Source organism: Simochromis diagramma, unplaced genomic scaffold (genome assembly GCF_900408965.1).
Source record: "Simochromis diagramma unplaced genomic scaffold, fSimDia1.1 OVJJ01000176.1, whole genome shotgun sequence".
In the NCBI taxonomy this organism is placed as follows: domain Eukaryota; kingdom Metazoa; phylum Chordata; class Actinopteri; order Cichliformes; family Cichlidae; genus Simochromis; species Simochromis diagramma.
In genome coordinates, this window is record NW_024386892.1 from 2999098 (window position 1) to 3021609 (window position 22512).

A 22512-nucleotide genomic window follows, 5' to 3' on the forward strand; every position below is an offset into this window, starting at 1 on the left:
GAAGTAACGACTGCTCAGGAATTTTTTCCAATAGCTGTTGGCTTCACTGTGTGTGTGTGTGTGTGTGTGTGTGTGTTGCAATCACTGACCTTCATGTTTTCACTGCAGAGCCTGAAGTCTGACGAGGAGGCAGGAAGTCAGAAGGAGACATCCTTTCAGTGTAAAGGTACCGCCACGTCCTGTCGCTGGAGTTTAATTATTATTAAACTCCAATATTATTAATTATTGGAGTTTTCTTGCTGCTGTTGGTTCCATACATGCACACGCACGCACACACACTCGCGCACACACACATGCATACACACATGCGCGCGCACACACACGCATACACACATGCGCACGTGCACACACGCATACATACATGCGCACGTGCACACACGCATACATACATGCGCGCGTGCACACACACACATCTTGTTGCTGAACGTTTCCCTTCTCTTTGTTTCTGGGTGTTTTTATTCTGACGTTCAGCGATCGTACTGCACACCGTCACTTGGTGACAACTTCCTGTTTGTACATTTGTCTTCCTGAGTGATAAATTTGTCTTCATAGTTTATTTATAGTTATTTATTTTCTTTTTACCAAAACTGTGTTCATCAAAGTTACGTACCCGACGTGACAGGAACACGTCTCAGCAGCACACACCGCGACGGAGCGCGCTCAGATGTAGAGATGAAAGTTTAGAAGCTTGTTCTCAGCAAGCCAATGCAGGAAGAACCTCCGTGTTCAAGCTCAGGTTCACGTGTCTGTCTGCAGGTCACCACCAGGGGGAGGAGCCAGGAGGACACGCGCTGATGCTGGTGTGCGAACACCTGGGTCTGCAACACCTGCACACTGAGGTGAGGTGTGTACCGTCGCCCTTTGTGATGACATCAGTATCTGTATTGATCTCTTTGCTCATAAACAGGAAGTGGACGTGCTGCTCAGGAAGTTGGATCCCGACCTAGACGGCAGGGTCAGCATCAGGGAATTCAAGAAGGTGCTCTGTGGCTCCACCCCCATCACCTGTTCCACCCCAGTACGACAAGCTGACCTGAGAGCGCCACACAAGGTGAGGCGCACACGTTCAGAGAAGAGTCTGCAGCCGAAGTCAGAGCTGCTGAAATACTCCACGAAAGAAAATGAGGTCACTGCTTCACCTGTGTCAATAACTCCGCCCCTCAGACCTGAGTGACCCTGACCTTGAACGTCTCACTGCTGAGATAAAGACTGTGAGCTTCGTTAAATTACTTAACATTTAATTTCAGTGTCGAATAAAAAAGAAAGAAGCTGAATATTAGAAATAATGTCAGTCAGATCGATGAGCTGTGTTTAGAGTGAGAATGTCCCAGCTGCTCCTGAACGCAGCACCGCCCTCCTCGCCTCCTTTCAGCCAATCAGGAAGCTCTGCGCAGCTGGAGCTCATCAGTCCAATCAGCTGTGGTGGCTGCAGGTGAGCAGGTAGTAGTGCACACAGACAGGTAAAGGCCATCGTGATCACAGGCTGCGAGGACGGAGAGGATGAGCGCTGCCGCCGCCATGTGCTGCTACAGTCAGGTGACTCACTCTGAACCCAGAAACTCTGAGCAGTTAGATGTGCTCTTATTTTGAAATGTAGGCAGAACGAGTGAGACTCGCTTTCCCAAAGATCTCATACAAATGAATGCCTGACCCTGACCCTGACCCTAACCTAACACGTAACACTGAAACTAAAACCACATTTTGAGTCTCAAAAATGCCTTCAAACTCGTGGGGATTTTGATCCCCATGAGGGCCGTTTGTCCTCACAAGTATAGTAAACTACCAATTTTTGGCCCCCATGAAGATGTTAATACCCGTCCACACACACACAGATGTGCGTGCGTGTGTGTGAGGATGTTGGCGTGTTTCAGGCTCGCCTTGAAGCTAATCCAGATTAATGGTTGGGGCTGCGCTCCTCTGGAGTCTGGTCCTGCGTTGGGCTTAAGCTGCTCTGTCTGCGTGCCGACCTTTGAACCCTGGACTCTGTGTTCTGCTCCTCCATGCAGCCTCGGGAGGTGTCAGAGGAGCACTCGGCCCGCTCCGCCTCGCCCTCCCTGCTGATGGCCACCGTGGGTCAGAGGGTGCTCAGCCGGCTGGACGACGGCTCAGGATGTACGAGCCCCGAGCGCGTCGCGGCCCTGTGGACGGAGGAGGGCATCGGGAACAGCCGGGACATCCTGCAGGTGAGAGCTGGGCACAGGGCAAAGAGCCCGTTCTACCCTCTGATGTGTTTTTGTGTTAATGTTTCTGTGAGCGTGTCGGAGCAGCCTCTGCTCTGTGGTTCGTGGATCAGTTTAGTCTTTACTGACTCAGTTTCACAGAAAATCAAACGGATCGCTTCCCCCTCCTCATCTTCGCTCATTGTTTCCTGTTTCTGGCTCTTCTTCTGTGGTGGATGTGACTTAGTGTTGATGTGAAAATCCTCGCTCTGGCTGTGTCCCAATTCATGGTCTGCACGCTTGAAGTACGCACACTACACGTACTACGTACGGTGCGTAGTATAAGTACGAGAAGTGCGAAGTGAGAGGCTTGTGAAATGGGACGGTCTAGCCTTCGTTGCGCTGTTCAGGTTGCCTAGCAACCATGATACTAACCGCGAGAAACGTTACATACAGCTTTGTGTGACAGAAATGAAGGAGAAAAATGTTTTGTTGGTCATTCATTTTTGTCATGACATCACTTTGATTAGTTGAGTATCTGAGGCTGAGACCACGGGACTGTAAAACATGATTGTTGGGCTTCATTTCTGTGCTGAACAGTCATTTAAGATTAGCTAGGAAATAACAATTAGTTAATGTTGTTCATGAGACTAAAGTCATCTCACTGTGGTAATGTAAATATAATATGGCCAATATTATAGTATTGTCAGATTATTATGATATATATATATATACATACATATACTCATATCAATATTGAACCGTTCGATACAGTGCTTTCGGTTCGGTGCGCATATGTATCGAACAATACAACATTTGTAATTTATTTTATCAACTTTTCTTCTGACGATGCTGTCTGTGTTGAGAGCTCAGTGGATCTGCGCTCGACTACTCCGCCTAGGCTGCACTGTCGAGCGCAGATTCACTGACTGCAGGGCAAGCTAGCGAGACAGAAGTTAAGCTCTCGTTGCAACATGGCAAATTGAACCTCCCCCACCCTCATTCAGATCTGGCGTTTGGAACTATTTTGGTCTTCATGTCACGTATGACCCTGATGGTAAGCTGTCATGGACTAAAGTAAAACAGTATGTCGGATGTGCCACACAATGCTCAATTACATGGGTGGGAGCTAGTGCGTTAGCGCAGTTAGCTCGTTAACGTGTTGGCCGTCCAGCCCCACGCACGGGGCGATCCGCGGTAGCTCGTTAACGGAGATTTGCCGTGTTGTGGCGTTAACGTCATTTCAGATTTACGCTGACAGCACTAGTGGGAACACAACGAATATGACTGCACATTTACTCCGACATCATCCTAGTGCAAAGACAAGTGGAAGCAGACAAAAACAACAAGCACGCATGCTACAAACTTTACCCGAGTCATTTAGACAGCCGTTAGCACAGGATCCTCCTTATGGGGACCTGATATGTTTAATATGCTGCTGAGAATATAGCCCAGAAGAAGCGGATAGTATAGCTTTTATTTTGGAAAGAGCCATTTCTCTGTAATAAACTCTCTTTTCCAAAGATGAGGGATTCCTCCATCAGATTTATTTTTTTTATTTTGTTGTTTCAGCAACATTAAATTTAAAAACTGTACTTTTGAGTTAAAATATATATTTATAATTTTAATAAATGACAAATTAAAAAAGCATGAACATTTTTTTTGTATCGAAAAAATATCAAACCGTGACACCAAAGTATCGAATCGGTGATGTCGGCTTAAATGTGCAGTCATATTCGTTGTGTTCCCACTAGTGCTGTCAGCGTTAATCTCGTTAAAATGACGTTAACACCATAACTCGGCAAATCTCCGTTAACGAGCTACCACGGATCGCCCTGTGCTCGTTAATGTGTTGACTGGACAGCGTCAACACGTTAAACCCCCGACGTAAAACCCACATGGTGTGTTGTAAACTCTGTTTGTGTATGTATGTGTGTGCATGTGAGTGAGTGTGTATGTCGTAACAGTTAAAGCACTGTGTGTATGTCTCTGTGTATGTGACTTCCTGTCAGTCATAAAGTCACATACATATATTCTAATTATGTTTTCATTTACTCACATAACTCATTGAATTTAATTCAGTTTTATGTAGCAACCAAACACAGCTACAGTCGCCCCAATTGTTTTTACTGTCCGACAGTACAGACCAGAGCAGGACGATATGACCAAAAATATTTATATCAATATATACATTTGAAAATTTGCGATAACGATATAACTGACGATATAATCGACACGAGACAAAATACTTTACAACTCCACAACTTTATTAGTGCAAAACAAACATCAATGTATTTCCACTGAAACAAGCAGCTGGTTTTTATCTGCATTAAAGTTATATAAAAATGTAACAGTGCAAATTCCTCACTGACAGTTTAACCAAAAGGCATTTCCAGTGGAAACTGGCCGACATATCCTCAGCATAACCATGTATAATATCCACAAAACTTAAAAAGAGGTTATACACACACAATACGGTAACATTATGTTGAAGCACAGTACGTATCACTCCGCGAGGCTCCGCCTACGATAGCCGTAATGCTCCAACAATCCATCAAGCGGTGCAGCTTCGTAGCTTAGCAAAGTCGTACTGAAACATCTGACAGATTTTCGAGCGCCGTGCACATAAAATCGTTTCGAGGTCAGTAAACACAACCAGAGTTTATACATAAGGCACACGGGACTATAAGGGGCTCTGTCGACTGTCAGAAAAATCAAAGGATTGATTTTAAGTGCGCCGTATTTTCCAAACAACACGGTAATAACGACGGCCCGCTAGCATGCGCTACCAAAAATAGTGCTTTGTTGTGTATCTGACGGACGAAAGCTAAACCAGTTCCACACCAGTGAAGCTGCAGCATTTTTACAAACCAGTTCTGGTTCATCCGTTTCATTCAACGATCCGCTTTCACCGCCATGATGCCGCATGCGCGTTTTACCCATATTCTGTCGCCATATTTCATTTTCTTTGCCCGACATTATACCGGTGTTACTGTGAACGGTATTATAATGCCCTGCCCTAGTACAGAGGAAACCCAACAATCACTGGGACACACTGTGGCAGAGAGACACAGATTAATAATAACTAATAGTTAAACACATAGTGAGTTTAGAAGAAACACCCAGTGCATCATGGGAATCCCCGGCAGCCTACGTCTATTGCAGCATAACTAAGGGAGAATTCAGGGTCACCTGGTCCAGCCCTAACTATATGCTTTAGCAAGAAGGAAAGTTTGAAGCCTAATCTTGAAAGTAGAGATAGTGTCTGTCTCCTGAATCCAAACTGGAAGCTGGTTCCACAGAAGAGGGGCCTGAAAACTGAAGGCTCTGCCTCCCATTCTACTTTTAAATACTCTAGGAACAACAAGTAGGCCTGCAGAGCGAGAGCGAAGTGCTCTAATAGGGTGATATGGTACTACAAGGTCATTAAGATAAGATGGGGCCTGATTATTTAAGACCTTGTATGTGAGGAGCAGGATTTTGAATTCTGGATTTAACAGGAAGCCAAAACAGGAGAAATCTGCTCTCTCTTTCTAGTCCCTGTCAGGACTCTTGCTGCAGCATTTTGGATCAGCTGAAGGCTTTTCAGGGAGTTTTTAGGACTTCCTGATAATAATGAATCACAGTCGTCCAGCCTGGAAGTAATAAATGCATGAACTAGTTTTTCAGCGTCACTCTGAGACAGGATATTTCTAACTTTAGAGATGTTGCACAAATGGAAGAAAGCAGTCTTACATATTTGTTTAATATGTGCGTTGAAGGACATGTCCTGGTCAAACATGACTCCAAGGTTCCTCACAGCGTTACTGGAGGCCAAGGTAATGCCATCCAGAGGAAGAATCTGCTTAGAGACCATATTTCTAAGCTTTTCAGGGCCGAGTACAATAACCTCAGTTTGATCTGAATTAAGAAGCAGAAAGTTAGCGGCCATCCAGGTCTTTATGTCTTTAAGACATTCCTGCAGTTTAACTAATTGGTGTGTGTTATCTGGCTTCATGGACAGATAGAGCTGGGTGTCATCTGCATAGCAGTGTAAATGTATGCTATGTCTTCTAATGATTGTTGAACTGAATCATGTGACCTGAGGCGGGCTCAGCTGGACAGATGTTCCTGATAATGGCGTGAGTGAGTGACTCCAGCTGTGTATGTCCCTGCAGACTCTGGACTTCCCCTTGGAGGAGCGCCTCAGTCTGGCAGATCTGACGCTGGCGCTGGACAACGAGCTGCTGGTCAGCGGGAACGGCATCCACCAGGCGGCGCTCATCTCCTACAAGATCGAAATCCAGCACCTGCAGTAGGTTTGATGAACTTTCTGAGGAAACACGGGGCGCTGCTCAAGGCGGGGCTGGAGCAGCGCCCTGTGCTGCGTCTGCAGGTCCTTTAAAAGCTCACATTTGCCTGTCACACTGACAGGATTTAGTGTCCTGTGTTTAACTTTAAATCAGTTGTTTTTGTGCTCGTGCCTCATGTCGCCTCATTCCTACATACAGCACAGCATTTAGATGTCACAACTCCTCCCTCTCTCCCAGACTGAGATTTCAGGGGCTCATCTGAGGCTCAGTTACATTCTGTGCTAAAATCAGAAGAGTTTAGCCTCCTCTGAGCCTCCTCAGACAGTCCTGTCCTGGATTATTGATGTCTCCACTGATAATGACCTGTAATAATCACAGATTGATCTGGTATGTTGGGATTTCTGGGAGTGCTCTGAGCTTCAGTCTGAAGCTCTTGGTAGCTGGTTGGCGACGGTGATGTTTGTGCTGCTCTGACCTCCGCAGTGACGGAGCAGAGCTCTGTGACGAGGAGCTGAACCCTGAGCTCTCTGTCGTCTGTGTTCAGGGAGGTGGCCGAGCAGGCCTGCAGGGAGCGCGACAAGGTGAAGGCCGACCTGGAGCGGGCCGACCGCAGGAACCTGCAGCTGGTCAGAGAGGTGGACGACCGGCACGCCAGCATGGAGACGCTCAACCAGAGCCGGATCAGGTAAGGGTCGGGCTCTGTGCCTGCTGCGCTCTACACTGATAGCACGATTGCCGCCGTGTGCACGGGTGAGACGCCGGTGCTGACGAGCCGCTCTGTGATCGGCAGGGACCTGGAGCAGGGCTTCCGCGATAGGCTGACGGCTCTGCGCAGCGAGACAGAGCAGGAGAGCGAGGCGCTGCTGCAGCACATAGAGCGAGAGCGCGGCGCCCTGCAGGAGGAGCTGCAGCTGCTCAGAGCGCAGGAGGCGGAGCTACAGGAGGAGCTCTGCAGCGCCGTGCAGGTGTGCTACACCGCTTCTCCTCTGTCATGTTTAGTCACAGGTCCCCATCAGGACGAGCAGTTTGTGATCAGTCGTTTAGAGCGGTTATTGAAAATCAGAGGCGTGAAGCGCTGAGCGCGTCCTGTCGTTTCAGGAGAACGGTCGTCTGGAGGAGGAGCTGAACGCTGTGAAGATGAAGCTGACTGAAGCCGAAGGCTCAGCGAGGCGACTGCAGCGAGCCCTGGACCAGATGCTGAGTGACAAGGTGAGCAAAGAAAGCCTTTACGCCGCCGCCGAGGTTAAATGCCAGGTTACGGCCAGAGCTCGGTCTGACTCACAGCGTCATCAGTCGGCTCCGTTCTCACACTGTGCGCCTCTGACACCTAATCTTACGTCACGCGTCCCACAGTTTATCTGTTCTTCTTCCAGTTTTGTCGTTAAACGAGCGACAGCAGCTCCCGGCTGTAATGAGGAAAAAATGTTTTCAGCCAGCAAACTGTGACAGAAGAGTTTGAAAGTCTTCCAACTTGTTCAGCAAATTTATCAGATTTAAAGACGGGAGCAGGAGTGATGAGGCGTGAAGGGAAAGGAGGCGGAGTTTACCTGAAGTGGGAGAAACGAGTAAGACGGTGGAGAGTGGGTCAGCTGCTGCTCCACACTCCGTGAGACTCGCCAGAGGTGATTGGATCGCTTCTGTGATGTCACAGTGAAGATGAGCGGGTGACCGCCACTTCCTGCACCTCGTCTGGCAATCTCACGTGACCTGAGCGCCTTCAAAATAAAAGCTGCAGGTGACTACAGCGCGAAGCTGGTTGGTGGTCTCTACGTGGATCGCGACGCGACTGCAGGTGAAGCATTTCCTCCTCTTGTTTTCAGACCTTGTTCGGACTCGGAGGGCTGGATTCAGACGGGATCACACGGGAAATTAAAAACGTTCACGAACAGAAAACCTGATGAACAGAGTTCACTGATTGTAATTTTAAAGGTTGTGGATCAATCATGAACTTACTGCTGGTGAAGTATTCCTTATAACAGCCGTTAGTATCAAAGCTAATATAATATTTATTTGTTTGACTGTGGCGCCCCCTGCAGTACCCCTGCAGTACCCCAGTACTCTGGGTAAGTGACCCAGGACACAGGTGATCTGGGTGACGTGATGCACGGAAAGAAAAGAATGCATTTCCATAACTAGATCGCATGTAGCAGCTTTAATTCACACACCTGACAGCGCTGTTAGCGAGGGATGTAAGACGCGCTACAGCGAGACGCCAAACGTCAGACCATAAACTCTGATGTGTGGGTGTGTGCATGTGTGTCGATGAGACACTGCAGCTGGTGTTGGGTAACTCCAGCTTGTTTCTGATGAATGATTAATGAAGCTTTCCTCTGACTTGGTTTCTCTGTGACTTTACATTTCGGTTTAAGCAGCTGATGATCGACTGACTGCTGTTTTTGTTTTGGCAGTTTGGCGGTTTGGACCCGTCCAGCGTTGGTCTGAGTCACGAGGAGAGATTCTCTGAAATCATCAAAGAGTACGAGCAGCAGTGCCGGGTAAGACCGACTGCCTTAAATTGTCACGCTTTTATTTTGAAGGGCACGATGATTTTGCAGAAACAATCTGTTTGAAGCACATTTCATTTACAGACCTGAGTGTTGGTGTGGTGATGAGGCAGCGGTCTGCAGGTTTGAATGTACGCTGTGAAGTGTTGGACTATGTGTCCTCTCAGCCAATCAAACGCAGGCAGGCAGCAAATGTTAATACTGAGGCCGTGTAGAGACCACAGCAGGTGAAGGCTTCCCAGGAAACAGATGACAGGAAGTCCTTTCAAATTAAAATGTAATTTTAATTACACAGCAAATATAAACTAGAAAGTGCATTTTCTGAAGAAACTGCAGTGTGAATGCTGAAATCTGAATGTATGCACTGAAATGAATTAATTGCTGAATTTTAAGTTAAAAAATTTGAATGAGATAAAAAACAGAATTTAATCTGACAACAAAGGTGCTGAACTGCTAAACGTTGACGTTTACACAGAAGAAGAAGTTGGAAAATAGCTGAAAATGTTTAAATTGTAAATTAGAAAAACCTAAGAAATGAGAAAATAAAATTTAAAGTCAGAAAACATCTGAATGAATATTAAAAGTTCATATTCTTTTTACTCATTCAGTGATTCAATGTGATCCCTCCACTTGGATCCACACAGTTTAAAAAGTTTACATCTCTGAGCTTTGAAAGACTCGCTGTTGGAAAGAGAACAACGATGGCGACGTTTCGAGGGTAAAATGATGGCTGTAGAGCAAACACTGTGGACACAGCAGCAGTTGAAAGAGACGTGTTTAAGATGAATCTCGGCAGAGTGAGAGAGAGCTCGTTAGGCACCAGCTGTGAGCATCTCTGCTGCTGAGGATCAATTCATGGAGTCACCAGCCTCAGGGGGGCAGCTGCAAAAACAGCTGTTTGAACATCATCCTGTCACATGTGCATTGCAGCCAAACAGCTGTTTCCTCTGTATTTGCATGTAGGCAGATACAGGACTGTGTGTGTCAGCACTGAAAACCTGTGTGTGTGTGTGTGTGTGTGTGTGTGTGTGTGTGTGTGTGTGTGTGTCGCGTTCAGGAGCTGCAGGACAGAAACGATGAGCTGAGCTCAGAGTTGGAGCTGCTGAAGAATCAGAGGAGAAACAGGAAGTGCAGACGGCGTGCTGGAGCCGCCAACGCGCTGAGCTGGAACCAGCAACACTCGGAGTCAGACTCTGGTAACACAACGACACACAAATACACACAAAAGCTCCTGACACGACAAACCCGTTCAGCCTCTAGGCTTTGTGAAAAACAGCAGACAGACGCACTAAAGTGAACCCGTTCCTGTCAGGAGAGGGCGCCGCTGTGCCTGAATCCAGAAAACCGTCCAATAAAAACGCTCGATTCACATTGGGGGGGGTGTCCAAAGGCTGCGTCCTCCTGAGGCCGCATCTGTAGGCCGATTACGTCACAGCGACGCGACGAAGGCTGTCCAAATTCGTAGACTCCTTCGAATGCAGTCGACAAATGCGTCCTTCATTTCCCCAGATTTGAAGGATGGGTCGGGTGTGTCCTTCGTGGCCCACCATATCCCAGAATTCATAGCGCAGCCCAGCCAATTTCAGTCTCTAACAATGGCGGCAGCTGCTTAGCTTTAATATTACTCTTATTAATCTTTCTGGGTCACAAAATAAACTTTTAACATATTTTCCGGGAGAGAAAGTAGCTGTGTAAACTTCAAATATCTGCTCGTTTTATCAAGATATCGCATATTTGGAAAAGTGCTTCGATGTTTTCGGAGCATCTGTTACCCACCAGCTCGATAGCTGACCCAGGACAACAGCGAACTCCCTGCACATCGTTGTCAGACCCCCCCGTGGTCTTCACTACTCAGGTTAAACATGATATAAGTCACTCAGATACTTAAATGTTATTGTGGCTTTTCAGTGTTTTGTTTGTTCGTGAGTAAATCTGTTTGGCTGAGATTAAAATTATTAGATTAGATAAAATAAAACTTTATTAATCCCCCGGGTGGTTTTCACACAGCTGAATAAACGTCAAACAGAAAACTGATTATCAGAAGAGTGAGACGGTCGAGAGTTTATTAAACTCCACCGAGACGCAAATTCAAAGGTCTTCTGAGGACCCGGCCCACGTAGACCACGAAGGCCGGGTCCTCAGGAGGACGCAGCCCATGAATTTGGAGCTGACTGCTGGTTGCTCAGTTTTATCTCCTCTAATCAGACGCACAAAAACTGTCACGAAAGTTTGTCAGACACAAAAATGAGAGAGAAGCAAACAAACGTCCAGATCACCGATCGGTCGATTGGTTGGTTCATGTTTTCTTGTCTGACGTGAACATGAGGCTGTAAAACCTGCTGAGAGACTTTAACTGGATTTACAGGTAAGGTGTGGACACGCCCACACACAGACCCACAGGTTTCAGTCTCGGTGTGAATTAATCATGTCTCTTGGTAAGTGTGTGTGTGTGTGTGTGTGTGTGTGTGTGTGTGTGTGTGTGTGTTCCGGTTTCTCAGAGCTGATTTGGTTTTTGTGTTTTTGTTCAGACTCGGACGTGAAGCACTGCTCGTCTCCTCGGGTCAGGAAGAAACTGGAGCCGGCTGATAAAGCAGGTGACACACACACACACACACACACACACACACACACACACACACACACACACACACACACTCAGTCACACAGGGCTGTATGTGATTGGCTGAGCCAGCCTCCTGAGACTTCCTGTGATTACTTAGTTACTCCCACTCGTTATACTGCTCGTTACATGTTTCATGTTTCTCTGTAAAATGAAACGCGCTGTCTCATAATCACCATTTAACAATAAACACCTGAGGCTGCAGCCCCACACACACCAACACACGTGACCTCACTCATGTATGAACACAAATCAGACATGAGACTTCAAAGCGGTCGTCATGGTGATTCTACTGTAGAAATATGGACAGGTAGAAACGGAGGCTCATCATCTGTCACCTGCTGAGTTCAGCAGCGGCTCACTTTATCACGCTGCTGGTCTGGGGTCAGCATTCACTCGGCTTTAGCGTCACTCTGGGTTCTTGGCTAGCTGCAGTATGATGCAGTTGTTTCAGTGCTGGAGCAGTGTCCGCTTCACCATCACGCTCTCGTGCAATAAAACTCAAAGTTACGCCCACGCTGACCGTGTTACTGTTCTCCTCCAACACCAGGGCCCTATTTCAGGAAGCCGGTTTAGAAAACTCAGAGTGAAAAATGATACTCAGGGTTGAGTAACCCCGAACTGTCCAACTCGGAATATTCGGTTTCAGAAAGGCTGATAACAATTAGTTCAGTCAACGCGGAGTTGCTTTAACCCCAAGTTAAGCGCGCGCACGAGGATACATAAAGCCCTGATTAGTGGAGCACAGATTAAGCGAGTCACCATGGAGACGGAGGGAAAGAAGGCGCGGTCAATGTATTTTACAGCGCTTGAGGCCGAAATTCTGATGGCAGCATATGCCGATAACATGCAAATTTTGCGGAAAAAAAAGTAACGCAGCCTCAGCTGCAAAAGAAAGGAAGCATGCATGGCAAAACATAGCCGACAGAGTCAATGCGTGAGTGTTAATTTAAACATTGATCTAGGGATTTCCACCCATGTAACACGTTATTTTATATTTTATTTTATTTTTTATTTCATACATTTTATTTTGTGATGTGATGTGAGCGCAGGTGCAACCCAACAGGCCCCAAACGTTTCTGGCAGCAAGTAAAAATGAAATATAAAAATATAGTCCAAACAGGTAAGGTGTAATTGTATTATGAGCCATAGTGCTTGGTCTGTTTGTAAATCAATTGCAGTTAGAGGCTACATTAATTTCCCCTCTGTAAGCACTTATTGAAATTATCTGAGCACATTACAAGTACATATTTGCTTACTCTGTATGCTCAAATGTGACCCGTTATAGCCAACAGAAAAAAAGCGGAGGCCCGAAAAACAGGTGGGGGTCCTCCACCACCACCACTCACAGAGCCTGGCCACTTGTCTTCCACATTTGTGATAATGTTGGCAGCATCACATATGATCTTCACAGTGCAGAGAACACAAATTAGCATCCATTACTATAATGAAATCATTTGTTAGTTTGAAATGCTACAGGGAGCTATGTCCCTGCACATTAATGCTGTGGAAAGACTTCCTGTTCACATAGTCTCCTTCATTTACTGAAGGAGCAATGATTGGAATGTGAGTGCCATCTATACAGCCAATCACGCCTGGGAACCGTGAAAATAAATGTAAAATTTAAGTAGTAGTCCAAGTATCACCACATCATGAATTAAGTTTCGTTCATCCTGCTACCTGCAATTTTGTGGAATCCCTCTTTGATAAATCTTGTGGGTCTGTGACCGGGGAACACCACAGACGAGTACAGGAGACGTTTCAGTGCAACTGTAACATTCCTGACTGCCCGACAGACGGTAGCCTTGGAAACGTGCTCAGCGTCACCAATATTATACAGAAAGCTCCCGTTTGCAAAAAACCGAAGTGCAATACAAATAATATGTACAGAACTGAGAGGATGTCCGCGATGTGTCACATGAGTAATATTAGGCCTGAGGATGTTATTCAAATAACTTATAGATTGTGCTGAAAAACGGTAACGTTCACACAGAAAATCATCAGGAAATGATAAAATGTCCGAACGCGCTCTAATCACTCTCTCCCGGCGGAGAGCTCTGCGGAGAATTTGGGCTTCAACATCTACTGGCTCTTCAAGGAAGGAGCACGCCATGTCTGACACTTCCTACAGTCAGGTTTCCGACAAAGAGGCAGAGAACGTCAGGGTTAGTTGAAGTAAACCTGCTAGGGGGCAGGTTAGCTTCACGGAGTGTGTCGTCATAGTAACTCACTCAGAATTAATCTAAACTCGCTTTGTGAAACCGAAAACCCAGAGTTTTCGTTAACTCAGGGTATACTTACTCAGAGTTTGCACTAAACCGGCTTCCTGAAATAGGGCCCTGGAATCAGCTGATCGTAGCCAGGGTGCAGGAACCTATAAGTGGGATCGAGCAGGCTAACGATTCCAAGGAACTCGACTACGGCAACGTGTGAACCAAAATTTTGATTGGAGCCCCGCCCCTCTCTCTCTCTCTCTCTCTCTCAGCTCTGTGCTCATTGGACGACTCGGGCCCGGCCGTCAGCATCCAGACTGAACTGGCCCTGGAACAGCTGAAGCAGAAACACGAGGAGGAGCTGCAGCAGCTCAACATCCAGCTGGAGACGCAGGTCACACACACACACACACACACACACCACACGCAGTGTGTAGCCTTCAGACCATGACACTTGCTCCTCCTCCTCCTCCACAGATGAACTACTACGAGCGCAGCTTGGAGAAGATGAGGCAGAGCATGGAGGTGGAGCGGAAGGACATCTCTCAGGCCTTCAAGGTAACGAAGGTGTCGCACTAAAAGCTGTCGTACCAGAAACAAAGTTCCTGCGACGGGACACCGTCAGAGACGGCTGCACACTGCTCGTCTCTGACGTTTCCACTTTTGTTCAGATGTCCCAGTTTAAAGGAATGGAGTCCTGCTGGTTCCCAGTATCCCTGCTTTCCTCCACATTTGAACTGAACTTTAAATCCACGTCAGGACGGTGCTGCAGCAGGTGCAGCAGGTGGAGCTGAACCTTGGAGGCAGCTGAACTTAAATTTTCTGGTTTTATTCTCACCTGTGTGTCAGCTGGAGATCAGCGAGCTGGAGGAGCAGAAGTCTCAGGTGGAGCAGCAGGTGAAGCAGCTGAAGGAGACCGTGGACAAACTGCAGACTCAGATCCAGCACGGAGGAGGGCGGAGCAACGAGCAGGAGCGCAGGTAACGTTACCTGTCTGAGGATTTGTACCTCAGGTTGTGGGACCCGCTCTGTTTCTGACCTTTGACCCCGGTTATGCTCCCAGGATGCAGCGGGAGCGCGCCGAGCTGGAGCAGAACTTCGCCAGAGAGATCGGTAACCTGGTGCAGCGGCTGAGCGCTGAGAAGGACCAGCTGGAGGCGGAGCTGAAGCTGAAGATGGATCAGGAGGTGATGCTGGTCAGGTGGGTGATGACCTCATAAAAACGTCAGCGGAGGTGTGATGATACCCGATGACATCATCACTGAGTGCCGACATGTAGCCTGACCCTGCATCAAACGTTTAAACCAATCATGAAGCTCGACTCTTTACCTGAGTCTGTCTCACACGGTCGACACTCCACCCATTCAAACCTCACACTTAGTTTAGCAGCCTTCCTGTGACTATCAAAATAAAAGCTCTGAGACATAAAAGCTTAGGTCAGGGGTCGGCAACCCGCGGCTCCGGAGCCGCATGCGGCTCTTTAGTCTTTATTCTGTGGCTCCGCGTGGTTTGGGAAAATAAACTAGAAGTATGTAGCTGAAGTGTAATTTATTTGTTTTTCTTTTTTAACTTGTAGTTCTAAATTGGAAGATTATTGTGATTTTGAAATATAAAAATAAAATTATATCTTATTATTTTTTTTCATCGCTCAAAATAAGCGTCACATTCGTGGAAGCCGGTGTAGCCGCCGAAACGCCGTGCGTTTATCGAGACTTTCAACCCCAGGTAGGCCAATTATGGATCTTCGGATCCACATTATGTCAGCAGCTGTTCTCCACCGTGAACTATGTAAAAACAAACACGCTCACGCCTCACAGACGACAGCTTACAGTCCTGCGTAAAGATGAAAGTGACTTCGTACAGCCCCGACCTGCAGACGCTGTGCGCAGAGGTTCAGGAGCAGAAGTCCCGTTGTAAACATATCACGGAAGACCCGACGATGTTTGCATGAACACGTTTTTCAGCATCTCTATATTGACCACTTTTCACACACAGCCGGCTGTAGCTTTGCAGCTCACAGCCCAACACACACCAACACAACAGCACAGAGAGCACAGACTTTAAGGCGGCGAGGCGTGATTGCGGGTGCTGGTCAGGTGCGTCCGCCTCCTCTGCAGTGGCGCTGCAGACCACGCCCGCCACACACATTAACCAGGTAAAATTATATATTTAGGCAGAATTTTGCAAATATCTATTTTTCATTTTTCAGCAGCATCGTGTTTTTTTCCAATTATTATTTTTTAAAAGTCAGGTCAAGGCTCCAAAAGCCCAAAGGCGACATGAGGGCGGCTCACAACAGTTTTTGTTTGCTGGATCATTTTAGTTCAGCTTTCCTTTTGTTATATTTCTTCAAATGTGTTAATTACATAAATAAAATGTAATTTTCTCTGTAGCACTTCATGGATTTCATAAGCAGCACACCTTAGTTGCTCTGTGGATTCTTTTAAAAAGCAGTTAAAAACTTTTCTGTTCAAACAAGCCTTTTGTTGATCCACGTATTTTAAATTCTTTACATTTGATCTTTTACATTGTGTATAATGTCTATTGATTGTATTGTTTATTTTATTTGTGTGCAGCACTTTGTGACTGCCTGTCTGTGAAAAGTGCTTAATAAATAAACTTTACTTACTTTAGTTGTTCACACAAAGCATAAAGGTAAAAACAACAACATATACAGCGTTATCTTCGTTTTAGATTTCAAAAACTATTTGCGGCTCCCAGTGTTTGCTTTTGCGTGGAAACCGGGTCCAAGTGGCTCTTTGGGTGTTAAAGGTTGCTGACCCCTGGCTTAGGTGCTCTGAGTTCCTGTTTTTTCAAAATAAAATGAACCGACACAGTTCCTGTTGTTGTTGTTGTACGTGCATGTTGAATTATGGACGCTTGGCTGGTTTTGCGTCTCCTGGAGCAGGGAGGAGTCAGAGCAGCAGCTCGCTCAGATGAAGATGCAGCACGGCGAAGCTCAGCGCCGCCTCCTGCACCAGCTCCACCAGGAACGCCGGCGGCTGCAGGAGCAGAGAGGATTCTGGGAGAGGAGGCTCGTGCAGGCGGAGCAGGAGAAACTGTGCAGTGAGGAGCGAGCCCGGGAAGAGAAGAGGAGCATGGAGGAACGGCAAGAGGAAGAGGTCCGGCTCCTGAAAGAGCAAGTCTCCGGTTTGCAGGATGTCCTGCGGGCGTCCAGCCAATCAGAGGCCAATTTGAAGGAGGACCTGGAGGCGTCTTACAGGCGGAGCGGGGAGCTGGAGGCTCGGCTGGAGGAGGCCTGCGCGCAGCTGGAGGAGAGCATCGCCTTCTTGGAGTCTCAGGAGCTTCTGAACAAACGCCTGGCCTCGGAGAAGAGCTCGGTGGAGGGGGAGCTGCTGCTAGCGAGGAGCAGGGAGGAGGAGCTTCAGGTTCAGGTGTCCCACACAAAGGCTGAGCTGGAGGAGCTGCAGGCTGCGTCCGCCTGCCTCCTGCAGGACCGAGAGGAGGCGGCAGGAAGCTGCAACCGGCTCTCCTGCACCGTCGCCCAGCAACAGGCTCAGCTCCGAGCCCGCGAGCACACAGTCTCCTCCCTCAGGGCGGAGCTGGAGAACCTGCAGGAGGCGCTCAGGAGCAAAGCTGAGTCAGTTTCCAGACTTGCAGCCGAACTGGACTCTCTGAAGACGGACCGCGCCCGGCTGATCCAGGACCTGAAGGAGCAGGCCATGGCCGTGGACCACCTGCAGCTGCAGCTGGACGGCGTCTCCGAGGAGCTGGACCGGAGGAGGAGCGGCGAGGAGACCCTGCAGGAGGCTCTGGAGCAGGAGCAGAGCCGGACCTCGCTGCTTCGGTCCAGCCTGGCGGAGGAGAAGGAGGAGGTGTGGCGTCTGAGCCAGGAGAACGGGACCTACATCCGGCTCACCGACCAGCTCTCCACCCAGATCGTGGAGATGGAGGAGGAGATCTCTTCTCTCAGAGACCACCTCCGAGACCTCAGCTCCCAGCTCAACGACACCGCTGACCTGGTCCTGGAGCTCCGCAAGCAGCTCAACGCCAAGACCGGTCAGGTCGAGCCGGCGAGCAGCGAGCAGCTCCTCCAGCTGCAGACCGCTCTGCGGGACTCCGAGAGCCGGCAGAGGACGGCGGAGGAAGACTTGGAGAGGGAGAAGAAGAAGATGACGAAGCAGCTGCTGGAGCTGGAGGACCTGGTTCTGGCTCTGGAAGAGCTGGTGGAGCCGGCCGGTGCACGCAGGTTTGTGGAGCATGAGCCGGACCGGAGACCGGAGACTAACCTCCGTCTGCCTGACCCACAATGCACTGCTGCAGACTGACCCTTCACCCCATCGCTAACCGAATGACATCATCTAAATGCATGAAAATACTTATCACTGACTCCGCCCTCCTCCTGTCTGTCCTTTTCTTTCCTTAAATTCTTTCTTCATAATTCAAGTCTGTTTGATCTGATTGACGATGATGATGATGACGATGACGTGTGGAGCCTCTGTGCTCTCGGTTTGTGAAACCAGACGAAGCCTCGCCCACTGCTGGCTGCAGCGATGGTGCCCACCTGTGCAGGTGCTGAGCTGAAGATATTAATAACGGCTTCCTCTGGTTTCTGAGCCGCCTCCTCCGACCACAGCGTGTTTCAGTTTGTGCACCATCGCTTGTATGAATATAGCGCGTGTTCACAGCGCTGGCTGAGCTGCTGTCCAATCACGACGCTGCATTTGTCTGAGGTGCAGAGCACGGTTCTGATTCTGTGTTTTGGGCCGCAGGACTCAGCTGGAGGAGGTCCGATCAGAGAACGCAGCGCTCCAGGAGAGACTCGGCGCCCTGCAGCAGGAAGTCCACAAGATGGAGGACGAGGTTGCCAAGAAGAGGTGAGCGCCGCTGCTCCAGCTGCAGCTCACGCCTGAGGCTGCGCAGGTGTGCAGGCAGGTGGTTGTTTCTGAGCAGGTGAGGCAGAACCTGCTGTCATCTGATTGGCTAAAGGTGACGATGGGCCGTGATGAGTCAGGAGCTCAGCTGAGATAGCTTGACCCGGTTTACTCTCCTCTGGTCTCAGCGCAGGATCGACATCCTTCTAATGTTGTCGCCCTTTAATGTTAAATTTAATGCTGCAGAGCCACATGACGCCGTCTTCTCCTCCTGCAGGAGGAAACTGGAGGAGATGGAGAGAGAACACGAGAGAAGCAGAGAAGAAGAAGAGAGGCTGCACAGAGAGGTGAGCGCTGACCAAACTCCACTGAAATATCTGCTGATTTAAGCCGAGGTGTTTGTGACCCGTCTGCACCGGACTCGGATTTCTCTTGATTTTACAAACACGTTTATGTCTGTGTCGCTCAGGGTTTAATACTTTAAATGTAATCTGATTACACTGCTTCTGATTCTCCAAACCAGGATATGTCTGGTTCAGGTTTTAGAAATCCAGATTATGATTGATGATGATGATGATGTGTGCAGAACTCCAGATATCGTGAGGAGGTTCTGGATCTGAGCAGCAGGAACCTGCAGCTGAGCACCGACAACGCTGAGCTCAGCACCCGTCTCCGTGGAGACCAGGAATCAGTCCGTATGCTGCACGAGCGCCTAGCGACGGTTTCTAAGGAGCAGGAGGAGGAGCATGTGACGGTAAGCTGAGCGTCGATGATGCTCACACTTGTCGCTTTTGTTTTTTCTTCACTCGTTTCACTTTAGATTTTACCGGTGGCGAGGTGTCGTCACTCCGCTACGGCAGCGCGGAGACCCCAGTGTGTGAACGGGATGGGTCGAGAACGTGGCGACGAGTGTATCTGCCGTGAGCTCTGACGGATGAACGGTTTCTGCTGTTTCAGGTGCGGCGGCTGCAGGACGCAGCGCTGCAGCACGAGCGGGAGATGCTGCAACTGCAGGCGTCCTGGACACAGGAGAAACAGCTGCTGGAGGCGGAGCTTAGCACCTCCAAGGAGAAGGTAGAAGATTCTGAATTAAAACTGTGCAGGATCCCAGCTCAGAGCTGTTAATAAGGTCAACAAGGACACTCACCTCGCTGTGCTTCATTCTCAGCTGGAGCGCCAGCCGGTGCTGGAGGCGGAGCTCAGCGCCGTGACTCTGAAGCTGCAATGGGTGGAGGAGGACAAGGCCAAACTGCTGAGAGACGCCGATGAGCGGAATACAAAGGTCGATATCGCAGACATTAAATGTGAAAAACAAGAAAACGAACAGCAACACCTGCAGCTTTAACGCAGGACAGGTTTAACCCTCGGGGTCAAAGGTCAGGCCACGTCACGCTCCGCTCTTTCAGCCATGCGTGAAGGCGTTTGGACGAGGTCGTCAAGTGGACGTTAATGTTAGCTAGCTTTAAGCCTCAGTCTGTGTCATATGATCACAGAGCCTTTTTTTCTTCAGGTGGAGAAGCTGCAGCAGAGCGTGCTGTCTCTGGAGTCGGAGGCGGAGCTCCTTCGCTCTCAGCTTGCCGCCATCAGTCAGGAGAAACTCAGCCACGCCCAGGATGCGACAGAGCTACAGAGGAAGTTGCAGGAGGCTCAGAGCAGGGTGAGACCGCCACCTCTGACATCGCCACGTTGACTATGACTGGACTGCGGCCCCATCATTCTGATTGGCTGCTTCCTGTTTCAGGTGGAGGAGTTGGAGGCCGGTGTCAGGAAGCTGATGAGGGAGAAGGAGGAGCTCCGACAGGCGCTGCAGGAGCAGGAGGAGCAGGCCTCTGTCACTCTGCAGGAAGAGACCTGCAAACTGAGAGTCCAGAACCAGGAGCTCCAACACCAGGTACTGTCCAGGTGCAGCTGGGGGGCGGGGTCTGCTCAAGATTCTTAAAGTTGATTGGTCGATGTTTGCTCAGCTCTCGGAGCTGCAGGTGGAAAATGTGAAGGTCCACAAACTGAGCGAGGAGCAGAAGGAGCTGAAGAGCAGACTGAGTGAGGCGGAGGAGGCCCGGATCCAGGCCCAGGACCAGGTCTGTGCCCCGGATCAGGACTGCAGGGGGGTCCAATCAGATAAGAGTTTTATCAACAGGAACCAGGGCTGCAGCGAGTCTTTGACTGTTTTGAAACCAATTTGTTTCCGTACAAATTCTTTCAATGCTTCGTCATCATGGAAACGTTTGCGACTAAAATCAGGCCTGCAGTATAATTCAATTCAATTCAATTTTATTTATATAGCGCCAAATCACAACAAAAGTCGCCTCAAGGCGCTTCATAGATACAGAGAAAAACCCAACAATCATATGACCCGCTGTGAGCAGCACTTTAGCGACAGTGGGAAGGAAAAACTCCCTTTTAACAGGAAGAAACCTCCGGCAGAACCAGGCTCAGGGAGGGGCGGGGCCATCTGCTGTGATTGGTTGGGGTGAGAGAAGGAAGACAGGATAAAGACATGCTGTGGAAGAGAGACAGAGGTTAATAACAGATATGGTTCAATGCAGAGAGGTCTGTTAATACATAGTGAGTGAAGAAGAAACACCCAGTGCATCATGGGAATCCCCGGCAGCCTACGTCTATTGCAGCATCACTAAGGGAGGATTCAGGGTCACCTGGTCCAGCCCTAACTATATGCTTTAGCAAAAAGGAAAGTTTGAAGCCTAATCTTGAAAGTAGAGATAGTGTCTGTCTCCTGAATCCAAACTGGAAGCTGATTCCACAGAAGAGGGGCCTGAAAACTGAAGGCTCTGCCTCCCATTCTACTTTAAATACTCTAGGAACAACAAGTAGGCCTGCAGAGCGAGAGCGAAGTGCTCTAATAGGGTGATATGGTACTACAAGGTCATTAAGATAAGATGGGGCCTGATTATTTAAGACCTTGTATGTGAGGAGCAGGATTTTGAATTCTGGATTTAACAGGAAGCCAAAACAGGAGAAATATGCTCTCTCTTTCTAGTCCCTGTCAGGACTCTTGCTGCAGCATTTTGGATCAGCTGAAGGCTTTTCAGGGAGTTTTTAGGACTTCCTGATAATAATGAATTACAGTCGTCCAGCCTGGAAGTAATAAATGCATGAACTAGTTTTTCAGCGTCACTCTGAGACAGGATATTTCTAACTTTAGAGATGTTGCACAAATGGAAGAAAGCAGTCTTACATATTTGTTTAATATGTGCGTTGAAGGACATGTCCTGGTCAAACATGACTCCAAGGTTCCTCACAGTGTTACTGGAGGCCAAGGTAATGCCATCCAGGGTAAGAATCTGCTTAGATACCATATTTCTAAGCTTTTCAGGGCCAAGTACAATAACCTCAGTTTGATCTGAATTAAGAAGCAGAAAGTTAGCGGCCATCCAGGTCTTTATGTCTTTAAGACATTCCTGCAGTTTAACTAATTGGTGTGTGTTATCTGGCTTCATGGACAGATAGAGCTGGGTGTCATCTGCATAGCAGTGTAAATGTATGCTATGTCTTCTAATGATGCTGCCTAAGGGAAGCATGTATAATGTAAACAGAATTGGTCCTAGCACTGAACCCTGTGCAACTCCATAATTAACCTCAGTGTGTGAAGAGGACTCTCCATTTACATGCACAAACTGGAGTCTATTAGATAGATATGATACACACCACTGCAGCGCAGTACCTGTAATACCTACAGCATGTTCTAATCGCTCTAATAGGATATTATGGTCGACAGTATCGAACGCTGCACTGAGGTCTAGCAGGACAAGCACAGAGATGAGTCCACTGTCAGAGGCCATAAGAAGATCATTTGTAACCTTCACTAAAGCTGTTTCTGTGCTGTGATGAGCTCTGAAACCTGACTGAAACTCTTCAAATAAACCATTCC

The 22512-nt window shown here is 48.3% G+C and overlaps 1 protein-coding gene across 6 annotated transcripts in view; it reads left to right on the forward strand.

Annotated features, from left to right (window-relative positions):
• The window catches only part of ninl (ninein-like), a 30535-nt gene that overhangs the window by 5274 nt on the left and 2749 nt on the right, over window positions 1-22512 (forward strand). For 2 of the 6 annotated variants that reach the window (XM_040033738.1, XM_040033740.1), the window contains 24 exons: window positions 109-166; window positions 757-839; window positions 908-1051; window positions 2007-2183; window positions 6317-6453; window positions 6996-7136; window positions 7242-7416; window positions 7550-7660; window positions 8860-8946; window positions 10013-10151; window positions 11484-11549; window positions 14061-14182; window positions 14266-14346; window positions 14638-14768; window positions 14852-14989; window positions 16697-17998; window positions 18522-18626; window positions 18901-18970; window positions 19210-19377; window positions 19581-19697; window positions 19792-19905; window positions 20134-20280; window positions 20365-20514; window positions 20588-20701. In XM_040033738.1, the coding sequence (XP_039889672.1) occupies window positions 109-166; window positions 757-839; window positions 908-1051; window positions 2007-2183; window positions 6317-6453; window positions 6996-7136; window positions 7242-7416; window positions 7550-7660; window positions 8860-8946; window positions 10013-10151; window positions 11484-11549; window positions 14061-14182; window positions 14266-14346; window positions 14638-14768; window positions 14852-14989; window positions 16697-17998; window positions 18522-18626; window positions 18901-18970; window positions 19210-19377; window positions 19581-19697; window positions 19792-19905; window positions 20134-20280; window positions 20365-20514; window positions 20588-20701 (4077 nt within the window). Of the gene's footprint in view, window positions 1-108; window positions 167-756; window positions 840-907; window positions 1052-1234; window positions 1537-2006; window positions 2184-3189; window positions 3217-6316; window positions 6454-6995; window positions 7137-7241; window positions 7417-7549; window positions 7661-8859; window positions 8947-10012; window positions 10152-11483; window positions 11550-14060; window positions 14183-14265; window positions 14347-14637; window positions 14769-14851; window positions 14990-16696; window positions 17999-18521; window positions 18627-18900; window positions 18971-19209; window positions 19378-19580; window positions 19698-19791; window positions 19906-20133; window positions 20281-20364; window positions 20515-20587; window positions 20702-22512 lie in introns of those variants that run through there. The other 4 variants (XM_040033739.1, XM_040033743.1, XM_040033741.1 and 1 more) reach the window with 4 other exon arrangements.